The 12,203-nt window shown below is 48.3% G+C and overlaps 1 protein-coding gene across 1 annotated transcript in view; it reads right to left on the bottom strand.

The window, feature by feature from the left end:
• Positions 1 to 12,203, bottom strand: part of LRRC75A (leucine rich repeat containing 75A) — a 57,609-nt gene that overhangs the window by 15,057 nt on the left and 30,349 nt on the right. Inside the window, exon 3 of the mRNA XM_036395276.2 lies at positions 4,283 to 4,395. Within this exon, the coding sequence (XP_036251169.1) occupies positions 4,283 to 4,395 (113 nt within the window). The remainder of the gene's footprint in view (positions 1 to 4,282; positions 4,396 to 12,203) is intronic.

Genomic DNA, 12,203 nt, shown 5'->3' with positions numbered 1-12,203 from the left:
AGGGCACATAAGAGAAAGAGAAAAGTCACATCTTGAGTGGCTATAAAAATCCAAAGTGGGCAGATGGAGGAAATGCCCCATGGCCATGGAGGAGAGCGAGGTGAGGAGGACAGGGGTGATGAAAAGGGCATTCCTGGGATAAAATTACACCCAACTTTTTCTCCCAACTCCTTATTGGTACCTCAAAAAGTTCCTTTTTTTACCTCTTTGTGTGCCCTGAACCCCATCAAAGCTCCTCATTTGCCAAATCCCACAGCCCTGCTGGGACCAGCCCCCTCCTGCTCTTCAGCACCACAAATTCCCAAACATTTCTGCCAAAGCACAGAAAATATTCCAAATTTATGAAGCTGGCTGAGCCCTGTGTGAACTCCACCAAACCAAAGGTGTCTCCCAAAGGGTTTCCAGTCTCTGTCCCAAAAATCTTAGCTCATTTCTGTGTCACTCCAGGCCTCCCCATCACATTCAGACATTTATTAGAGAGTGCCTCTGAGCCTGGGCTGAGCATCCCAACCTGAAAAGCCACCAGGAACCAGAACTTTGCTTTTCTCCATCCCCAGAGCCTCAGGCCACGCTGCACAGAGCAGAGAGGTTTGGGAATCGCCTGTTTTCCACTGCAAAAGGTGGAAAACTTCACCACCACCCCAAACCACTGAGTTCTGAGCATCTGGAGCATCCTCTGTCCCCTCAGCTCCCTGGGACAGCCCTGGAATGTCCATGGAATGGCATCCCATGGGCACAGGGAGAAGGGATCACCCACACACACACCCCAGAGGCTCCAGCTCCCACATTCCCTGCTCTCTGCAGCAGCTCCAGCACACACACACACACACAGAAATGGGATTTTAATGACCAGGAGCCCCTGCTCCAGCCTCCTCCCACACCTGGGTTTGTGCTGGGTGCTCTGAAGGGACCTTTTGTTGAGGGAGCTCCAGCTTCTCTGGCTCGCCCACCAGCTGCCACAGCAGAGGAGGATTTCCACCACAAACATTCCCTTTCTGCTCTCCAAAGGGCTTCTCCCACCATGAAAACGAATTTTAAATGATTTTCTTCCTTTGTAAAGCAATGCAAGCAGGCAGTGCCAACATGAAAACCCAGCACCCAGCATTCCTGCAGGACAGAAACGTTTTTTGTGCCCCTGCTGAAATCAGGAGTGGGATGGTAAAAGTTCTTTCCTGCCACCAAAATGAGGCTGCTCAACCTCTGTGAATTCATCACTAAATCCAAACACCTTCTGTTCTAACAGCTCCTGGATCCCAGATGCCATGGAGAACATCCAAGCCTCAGGTAACCAGGGGTTAAATCTGCCACAGCCTCACAGAGCCTCCACATTCCCAAAAGCTGTCCCAAATAATTTTTCCTGCTATTTTCAAGGTGATTTCACATCAGAGGGTGAAAGGAGTTCAGGCTGGGTCCCCGGTGTCACTAGAAAGGACAAGTGGCAAAGCAAAGAATGGGCTGGAGCTCAGGAAAACCACCTGGAAAAGCCAGGGGAAGTGAGAAAAGAATCAGCTCCTGGCTCTTTCCAGGTGCCAGCACTGGGGGATTTGCACAAGTGAGGGCTGGGAGCTGTGAAACAAAAAATGGGGTTAGAAAGTGCAGAAAATGCCATGTTGGCTCAGCCTGGTGTGGGCATTTGGGGGTTTCTCTGAGCAGCAGCAGGGTCAAAAAAATCCACACATTTAGTGCCAGGTTGACCCCACTGAATTCCATTTAAACTGAGCTGCTTCACCCTAAATTCTTCCCCTGCTTCGTGCAGGGGCATTAACAAGAACTGTGTGTAAAAGTAAAAAATAAAGGGTTTCTCTGATGTAAATTTGGAGTTACAACGTGAATATCTGATATTCCTTCAGCTGGTGCCCACTGCTCCATCCTCTCTGCTGCATTCCTGGCTCGTTCCTACCACAAAGGACCGGGATATCCCCAGGGATGGTTTCCCCTGGGAAACACCTCCTGCTCCCAGCCCTAGGGAGCTTTGATTCCCGGTTTGAGCACTTGGCAGCAGCAGGAGCAGGGAGATCCCAGGAGCAGGGAGATTCCAGGGCTGGAATGGTGTCCCCAGGCAGAGCCAGGCACAGGGAAATGATTTCAGCAGGCTGCCTCCATCCTGCTGCTGCTGGCTTTCCCCGAGTTTCAGCCCTGGGTGTTTAATGTATTCCGAGGGAGGCGTGGAGACAGCGAGGGAGAGCCAGACAGATTTACAACGTGCCAACAAAATAAGGTCATTTGGCAGAGGTTTGGGTGCTGCTGTGCCAGGGCTGGGAATGTCTGCCTGGATTTAGGGAGCACACCCAGCCTGGGAGGAGCTGGGATTAGGAAGCAGAGCCTCCCCTTCTGCCTGGCCAAAAAAATCAGCTCCATCCTCTGTGCCCATCCTCCTCCTCCTGCTGCTGCTGCTCTGCTTCCCATTCCCACCTGCAATGGATATGTGGGTGTGGATGAAGGACAGCTATTTTCCCTGCAACACACACGTGAAAAAGGGTGGATCTGTGACACTGGGGTTTCCTGCAACACCTGGCAGCAGGGCTGAGTCAGGGCAATGCCAACACCTGGGAATGGGAGCTCACGATTCCCTTGGGAGCAGCACTGGGCACTTGGAAACCCCAGCCCAGAGCAGGATGCTCTCTATAAAATCCCTGTTTTATGGCATTTAGACCTTAACACAAGACTGACTTCACCTTCCAGCAAAGGGTTCAACTCACAGCCACCTCCTAAAAGAGCATCTAAGCCAGAAATGCAGGAAAATCCCACCCTCCAAAGCGTGGCTGGGGCAGAACCAGCAGCCCACGCTGGCACTGGGTCACTTCAGGGCTCTCTGGCAGCCAAAACCTCATCCCAAAACCTCATCCCAAAACCTCATGCCTGCCCCTAAAGCCCCGGGAAACCTCAGCTATTTCCCGGCTGCTGCAAGGAAAAGCTGCAGATAAAGCCTTGCAAATCTCGGGCACGAGGCTGTGCTCACACCGTGCTGATCCCGGGCTGGGGATTAAGGACAGGGATTGGTAATTAAAGACAGAGGGGCACAAAGCAGGGCTCGAGGTTTTGTCATTTCCAAGGATTTCGGGCGGTTTGGGGGCTGTAAAGAGCTCGGCGATGCAGCAGCAGCGTGACCTGAACAATGCCCTGACAGGGGGATAAGGGGTGAGCATTTCCTACTCTAATTAAGAGGAAACCCCGGAGGGCAATGAGCTGCTGGGTCATTAGAGCTCCGTGTGCCCGCGGGACACAGCCTGGGAGCTCCAAACCCCCCCAGTTTCTGCTGCTTTATTGGAAACTGCAGATTTTAGCCATCAATGCACCTTAAAACCCACCAAAAACGTGGGTAACGCTGCTAGTGAAATGCATTTCTCCACGTTTTGGTCTCTCAGGACAGCACTTTGTGAGGATGACAAGCCAGATCCCTAAGAGATGTGCTCCTAATCCTATTTGGCCACTCAATCCTTTATTTCCTTGTGTCTTTTTTTCCTCCTGTGACCATGTTCCTCCCCTCTCTTTACCTATCCCAGTTTTTTTTTCATTGGATTAATTCCCACTACAGCTCCATTACAACCAAAACTCTCCTGGGACCACGAGCCAGCACCTGGATACAAATCCTGACTCTCCCAGATTGCAGCTTTGTTTCTATTTCTCGCTTCCTTAAGCAAAAATAATAAATATATAATGCCCAACATAAGGAAAACAAGCAGCCCTTTCTATTCTCATCAGCCTCATCCACAGGTTTCTCAGCTCTGTGGATCCAGGATGACACCAGATGGGAATGCTTTGCTAAGGAGCTGGATGAGGAGGGGATTTGGGTTGTTTTTTCCCCATTTTTAACAACAAAATTCCTTCTGTGTAAACTGCAAGCCACGGTGTGCATGGTGACACGTGCCTGTACATTAATTACCAGCTAATTAGGAGCTCTTGGAGCAGTCTGGGAGACAAGGGATGTTTGGAGGATGGATGGCTCAGGTTTTCCAGACCATTCCTCCTCCCCAGGCACTGAAGTGCTGCTCTCCTTTGCAACAGGGAAAGGAAGATGGAAATAGAGGGAAACACCTCTGGGGGGAGCATGAAGGAGCCATAAATGGGGGAAATTCTGGTGAGATTGGAGAGGAAGGTGGATTCTGGAGGTTGGGACACCCCAGCTCCGAGCAGGGTGGATTTGCTCCTCCTGTGGCTGCAGGGAGCAACAGGCAGCTCCCACATTTGGCAAAACCATCGTGGAAAACCCTCGTCCCCAGTGTCCCCAGCCCCTGAGGGCTGGCAAGGCCAGCCTGGGGACAGGGACCCAGCAGGGACTCACCAGGACTGCGGCTTCCTCTTCATGATGCCCTGGCGTCTCCACTGCGAGTGGGGGCTCAGGTGGTAGGTGAGCTGCCTGCAGAGCTTCTCCATGGCTCCCAGGGAGTCCCCTTCCTGCAAAAACATGGAAAGGACACGGGCTCAGGGCTCTGCAGCATTGCCATCACACCCAGGGGCTGCCCCGAGCCCAGAGTGGCTCCAGCTGGGAGCTGGGAAGCCTTAAGGGATCACCCTTAAAACTGTCTAGAAAGGGGGAAAGAACTTCTCTGATTGCTAAGATTCTGCAGCAGCAGCAGCAGCAGCAGCAGCAGCAGCAGCAGCAGCAGCAATAATAATAATAATAATAATAATAATAATAATAATAATAATAATAATAATAATAATAATAATAATAATAATAATAATAATAATAATAATAATAATAATGTTTTTATCCCACCGTTACCATCTGATGCCACACAACAGCTTCCAGCGCTAAAATTTGGCAGAGATTGATTAAACTTGGTTAAATCACCCATTCATTACCACCAAAAATTGCTTCCCAGAGGATTTGTGAGCTGACGGAATCTTGGGAAGAGAAAATCTCACAACATGGAACTGTTAGGAAAAATAAAACCATGAAGAAACGTGGCCTCTTCTTGATTTTGGATCAACTTTTCATCCCAAGGAATACTGGGCTTGGAAAACTTGAACTCTGAAAGTTTCTAAGGATTTGGGTCTAGAAATGTTGGGTCCTAAAAATAAAATAAAATACATTCATTTTTATAAAATAAAGCCCAGGATTTTCATACAGATGATCTGCATTCCAGTAATTCCAACCACCCATCCTGCAGTGCCTCTCTTGCTCTCTGAAAGGTCACAGGCAGAGATGAGCCTGACTGAAAGATCAATAATGATAAAAAAAGATCCAAAATGAGACAATTTGTGCTGTCTGCCTGGTTTTATCAAAATGTTACATCGTTAGGGAAGACACAGGAATTAAAGAGGAAACCCTACAATAAACAGTCAGCCTGGGCTGCTCGGCCACAGGGATGGCTCAGGATTTTCTGGGAAGATCCTGAGGAAGGTGCTGTATCTCCTCTGCCTGGACAGCCAATTATTGCTGCCTTCACATCCTCCCTGAGAGCTCAGCTTTTGCACCCTAATTTATGAAATTTATGTAATTTATTCCCCCCCTCACCTCTGCATCAGTGGAGCGGGACTGGCCTTATAAAGACATCATAAATATTGAATTACCTGGGAGCAATTGGGATTTTGACAAATCACTTGGGGGTGTAAGGGGAAACAATTACAGCACGTTTTCTCAGGGTAAAAAAAAAACCAAACAAAACCACAACAACCACAAACCCAGGACATCTCTGCAGGTGGCTGGAGCAGAAATATCAGCCAGGATTTGTAGGGTTTGACTCCACTCTAAGAATGAAGACTTAATAGAAATTGGGGAGGGTTTCTTCCCAGATATATCATGGTGCTTCCCATGAACCACAAGCTGATTTTCCAGCTGATTTTTCCCTGATAATTCCAGGGTGGTGCTTGCCCAGCTCCACTGCACTGAGGGCAGCAGTGCCAGGGGATTTCAGGTGGAAATTGCAGATCCAGGGATCCCAGCAGGACACAGGCCATGGAAAACCCTGGGAACCAGTGAGCTGAGCCTCTGATTCGCAGGAAATTGGGTTTACAGGAGCACATTTAAACCCCTGCTTTTCAACACCTTGTTCACCACCATGCTGAACCCAAAATCTGGGTTTTCATCCCACAAATTTCATCCCTCAGGCGTTCCCACAGCTCCTCTCCCACTGCAGGCCCTGCGGCAAAAACCAGCCCTGGGCCTGGATGAACCCTGAGAGGCTCAACCAGTGGAATGAACAACGAGAAAATTAAGAAATGCAACATTTTACCTCATGTTTCCCACAGGAAAGCCTGGAAAAGCAGGCAATTCTTTACTTAGAGCCTCAAAACATTTTGGGAAGGCAACACTGCCAGCAACACCTTCCTGGCTGTGGAAGCGCCCGCCCCAACATGAGAAGAAAACACCACAGATTTTGACACCTCCCTATATAGTTATTTTTTTTTACCTGCCAGGTGCCAGCTGCTTTCATTTAATCTGCCTTTTTTCTTTTTTTTTTTTTTTTAATTATTATTTTTATTTTGAAGCATTGCAGCAGCCCCTGAAATAGCAGATCCACCCTGAGGGAGGAGTGGGGGTTTCCAGCTCCGAGGCCTCTCTGGAAGAACTGGTGTTGAAAAGGAAACAAAGTGCTAAAATCCTGAGGGGGAAGGACATTGCTGGCATTTTGTGCTGCAAATTTCCTCCAAAATAACCCTGCAAGAGACAATTCAAGCTGTCTCCAGCCTTATCCCAGCTGAAGTGTTGGGGAAGTGAAATGATTCACAAGAGGAACGTGGAGAAGCTGAGAAAGAATAAAAAGAAAAAAACCCACAAATTTTTGCTGGTTCAGGTGTGTCATGGCCATCTTGCCTCTCCAATGAGGCTTTTTGAGGTTTTTGATGAGGTTTTTTTTTCCCCTCAAGACCTCCAGATGGCCAAGGGAAGCTCAGGCCTGAACTTCCCATCAAACCAATTCCTGAATAATTGCAAAAGCAAAGCAAACCCAGCCCGTCCATGCTGGTACAGGAGCAGGACAAGGAATATTTTAACCCTTTCTCCACATCCAGCTCATCCTTCTGTGGCCACCCCAACCCTTTCAGCCCTTTTTCTTCACCAGCTCAACTCCCATGCCCTGTAGATCCTGGGATATTTCTGTTTTGGGGGATTTAAGAAATGATTTAGAGCACATGATTCCTGCACACATCAACTCTGTAGATAAAAAAAATAAATATAATAATAAATAAAATTCCCATTTCAGAGCCCTACTAAGGCACAGGCTGGGCTCCTTCCTTCTGCACATCTCATTCCCACAAACTCTGTGCTTCAGAAACCTCCATTTTTTAGGTTTTTTACCCAAACCTCTGCAGCCCCAAAACTTGTGTGCAGGAGAAGGGACTTTGCTGGTGCCGTGCCAAGGGCTCCAAACAAAAGCTTTTCCCTGTTCCTGATCCAAGTCTATCAGGAAATAATTGGAGTTGACACACACACCCTGGTGGGACTAAGCCCAAGAGCTTGTTTGGAAAGGGAATCAGCGTAAAAATCAGCTTTAAAATCAACTTAAAAACCAGCCCAGCTCGTGCTGGCAAGGTTTGAACCTCTTGGGGAATGGGGAGACCCCTGGGATGAGGGGAGTGATGATGCCAAGAATTCCTGTGGGATGCTCCCTCTGCCTTGGGATAACATCTCTGCCCTGCACCATCAGCACCCTCAGGAATGATGGAAAAAAAGCCACAAACCCCTCTGGGCAGATGCTGCTGCTTCCAGGGGTGAAACACTTCCCACAACATCAAAATCGAGGCCAAAAGCTCCTTCTGCCACATCTCCATCAGTCTGCATCACATCACTCATGGAAGGTCAATACAAAGCTGATTTTTTGTGGGCAGAGGGCAGGGAAACCTCAACCTGCAGAGCCTGAATCCCACAGGGCTGGGTTTTGGGAAACCCCGAGTGCCCTTTCCATGGAAAGGACAACAACCAACACAAAAATTGCATTTTCTCACCACCAGAGCCCAATCCCAGCAGCAAACTCTCCTGAAATAATACACAGGAAAAGCATCACACAAGATGTGGCCCCTCTAACATCACACAGGGGGTGGGAATGTGCATTTTTTTATCTGGTTTTGAAACTCTGGGAGGAAAACTGCATGGTAGGGCTGGGGAGATGGGACAGACCACACACACACAGAGTCCAGCCTTCCCAGCTGATGCTGCTGGCAGGAAAAAAGCTGGGATGTGCCCTTTTCCCGAGCACTGAGCTCCAACCAGCTGATAAATGCTGTGAGGAGCCCCCAGCTGAGCTCCTACAGATCCATCAGCCACACATCTGCATTTGTGGATTGGCATTTGTGTCCTGCCAAAGCTGCAGGGAGCCCTGACCCCATGGCTGAGGCATCACCCAGCACCTGCACAGCACCTTTCACCACCCCTGAGCACCTTCCTGGCTTTCCTGCAGGGCAGAGGGATTTCACCAGGGAAAAACAACGCTGAAATGAGCAGGGCTGTGGTTCCACTGTGGGCAAATAACCCTGGAGTCACTGCCTGCCCTCCCTGCATCACCTCATGGGCAAGATTTGGGTCCCCAGACTGGATTTCAGGGCTGCTCCAAAAGGGGAGAGAGCTCAGAGGAGGACGCAAAGGAGGTGATAAAGATGTTACAGCAAATCAATTTGTTTTCATTAAAAAATTAATCCCTGTTCCTCCTCCAGGAGCAGAATCCCTGGGGATGGGCAGAGCCCTGGGGGCTGCACCGGGGCCAAGCACTGTGGAAAAGAGGCCAACGTTAATGATTAAAGAGCCCTGGTGAAGGATTCCTGCTGCAGCACAGCAGGGGAGTGACCCAAATTAGAACAATTAGCCATTGTCTGGGGGCTGCGAGGAAGCAACAGGATTTTATGATATTTTTTTCCCAGCGTTATTACACAGTTCCCACATTTCTGTCACTCACAATCAATCTTAAATAAAAACGTGCTGTCCTGCATATCTTAAAAATGAAAACTCCCTGGCCTTCCTGAATCCTTTAAAAATTGGGGGTTTTTCCCCCCCTCTCCTTTTGTGGATCCTTTAAAAGAATTTTCATACTTGCAACATCCCTTTCTGGATGCTGCAGGATTTGCAGTTGTGAGGCACGAGCAAAACTGAGGCACAAACCACACTTATCCTGGGAACCCCCTTCCCTGCCCAGGAAATATTTGGTGTGGGGATCCCTCAGCCAAGATTTTTGCTTTTCATGCAGTTCAGCAGACAATGAACCTTAAAACATGACCTATTTCACACCTTAAAAATAAAGAGAATGAGAGATTTCCTTCCAAATCCTCTTCCTTAGGGTTTTGTTTTGTCTTGGATGATCAGCTAGGACAATAGAATAATAGTTTGGATTATTAAGCAAAAACCTCTTTTTTTTCGAGTGGTTGAAAGACAAAAGAAAGTGTTCACAATGATAAATGGAATTATTATCCAGTTAAACAAAGGCATAAAACAGTGAGACATGCCCTGGGAAGCCCCAGGGGAAAAAATCCTCAATGGCTTTAATGTGTATCCAATCAGTTATCCCAAATTAGCAGAAGGCAAAGAGAGCAAATCCCCAGGGACTGGAGTTGGGGTTTGGAAAGGCTGAGAGCAAAACACAGAGGAAACGTGGAAATGGCCCCACGTGTGAGGGATTCACACCCTGTGAGATGCCCAAAGTGGGAATGGAGACCCCAAACCCTGCAGGGACCCCGTGGTCTCAGGGAATGAGGGAGGGAAAGCCGTGTCCAGCACCTCCAGGGCACAGAGGATGAACCCCAGGACAGAGCTCTGCCCACCCCAAACCTGCAGCTGCAGCCCCAAAATGGCTTTTCCCGCTCCCCTCGGCTTTAATGGGATCCGAATTTACGACTCTTCCCTTTTGATGTTGTCACAAGGGGCTGAAGTCATCTCATGATTTTCTGCTTTGCCTTTTTCCCTTCCCTTTCTTCTTCTTTTTGTCCCTCCCCCCTCTGCTTTCAGAGCTCAGCCTATTGTTGCTTGCAGACATCTGTGCTGCAGCCAGTCCCACATTTCCCTTTGCAAGTCCTAATGGGGTTTTCTCCAGCAAATCCTGTGAGATCAGGAGGTGGGAAAAGATTTAAATCCACCATTTCCCCAAAACATCCCAAAAACCAGGAGGGGAACGCAGGGATTGGTGACTGTTCCTACCTACAACCCCATCCAGGTGTGCAGGGGAGGATCCACCCAAAATCCCAAATCCCAAATCCCAAATCTCTCCTCTTTTCATGGCTGAGTTCCTTGGGCAGGGCATGAAAAATCCCCCTGGAAGAGCTCTCCAGGTGTCCTTAAAATATCACCACGAGAGTGTTGCAATTCCCTTTCCCCCATTTCAGGCTCCTCTGGGAAGAGGATTTGGTGTGTGGAGGATGAGGGATGATGTGGCTGATGCCCAAAGGGAAGCAGATGCTGGCACAGTGGAGTGATAGATCCCAAAAGTAAATTCCAAATAAAGTGACAACGTGGCTTTAGGGCTGATCAATTTGACCACCCCGTAGCTCAGAGCAGGAAAGCTTTTGAAAATAAATCATGTCTGGTTTAATTCAAATTAGAGGAGGAACTTAAGCAATTTAATAAAGGCCATTTTAATAAGAATGAGGGTGTTTTTTTGGTCATATTTTGAAATGATCACTGTGGAGCCACAGGACTTAGACACAGTCAGAGCCCAGCATCAAATCAGATCCTACATCACCTATTTCAGGGGAGTTTTTGTCTCAAACTACCCCAAATATCAGGAAATCCTGGTAGTTTGTGGGAAATTCTACTGAGAGAATGTTAAAAGATGCACAGAAACAGAAATAAAAGACATAAAAGCTGCACAGAAACAATGCAAACCCAGCAAACAGCTCCAGATGCTGTTTGGATAGGGAATGCTGTTCACAGCAGAAACCTCACTCCCTTCCTTCTGGTTTGCTTGGATAGAGGTTTTACCACCAAAAGTTCCCTCTTAAAGAAGGTAAAAGAGGAAAAAGAGGTAAAATCTAACCAAAATTTCCCTCTTGGGAAGGTAAAAAATGAAAGAAGAAGGTAAAAGAGGAAAAAGAGGTAAAATCTGAAGCAGCATAAATAAAAGCCAAAGAAAAAGGGCTTTTTTTTTAAAGAGGAGAAGAACCAATCTTGTATCAAGCAAAAATTAGACTTTCATAAAACCTTATTAGAAGGTTTTATCACTAAATTTCCCATCCAGCAGCAACCTTCACAGGAAGGAGAATTTTGGAGATGCTGATCAGAAAACTCACCCCATCCATCACCCAAAGCCATCTACAAAACCATCCAGTGAAATTCCAAACCCCGGCTGGTTCTGCAGGTAAGGACTCCACAACAAACTGAAAAAGGTAGGAATAATTAAAGGTTGTGGCTGTAATTAGCTGCAGAGCAGGGTGAGAATACAGAAGAATACAGACCCTGAGCAGCACTTCTGGCCCTTCACCACCTTTGTGGAGCAGCCTGACACTCTGGCAGCTGAAGGTGTCCTGGAGCAGATGGCAGGGGCTCCGTGCCAGGGCAAAATTAACATTTTGTGGAGTCCTGCTTGACAGCAGCATAAAACTCAATGAGGGGGAAAGGCAGCAACTGGTGCAAAATGGGATCGAGCTGCACTTGTGGGCAGGAGGGGCCTGCAGGGACAGCCAGGCTGTCACCTGAGGGGACCTGCCTGGCCCATCTCCAGAAGGTCCAATTAACCCTTGGATTTCATCAAATTAACCCAACACTGAGCATGGCAACTGTTTTAATTTCGTGATTGAGCAAAGCCCCAAATCCTCTGATTCCAGGCAAATCTAGCAAATCTGGAAACCCCAAAGTGATTGGGATTGTCACAGCTCCCCGTCACGTCCTGGCCGCAGAGATGGGGCGGGGTGGTCACCGCCCCCCAGCACCAGCCAGGTTCATTCTTGAGCTCTCAGGAGAGGATTTGCTCCTTTGCAGCTCCTAAAATTCCAGTTCTGCCACCACAAACCCCTGGGCATCCCAGCAGCATCGAGTGCTCACTTAGGACAACCACAGAGCACCAAGGACCCAGCAATTAAACCCTGAATTAGCCCAAATTAGGAGGTGATGGAGCTGCAGCAGTGGCAGAAAGACTGAAAGGCAAAATCTGTAGAAACAAAGGGAAGGAGTGGAACCCAATTTTGCACATTTTCCCCCAATCTGCTTTGCTGAAAGGCCGAAGTGCAGAGCCTCAGCCTCGGTGTTGACACACCAAAATGAAAAGCAATGTACAGTAGGGCTTATCAAGAGAGGCAGGAGCAGGAGATGGAGGGGATTGCAGCAGCTCAGGAAGTTGTTC

Source organism: Molothrus ater, chromosome 21 (genome assembly GCF_012460135.2).
Source record: "Molothrus ater isolate BHLD 08-10-18 breed brown headed cowbird chromosome 21, BPBGC_Mater_1.1, whole genome shotgun sequence".
NCBI lineage: Eukaryota > Metazoa > Chordata > Aves > Passeriformes > Icteridae > Molothrus > Molothrus ater.
Note: the sequence above shows the minus strand (reverse complement) of the source record. Positions and strands in the feature narration are given on the sequence as shown.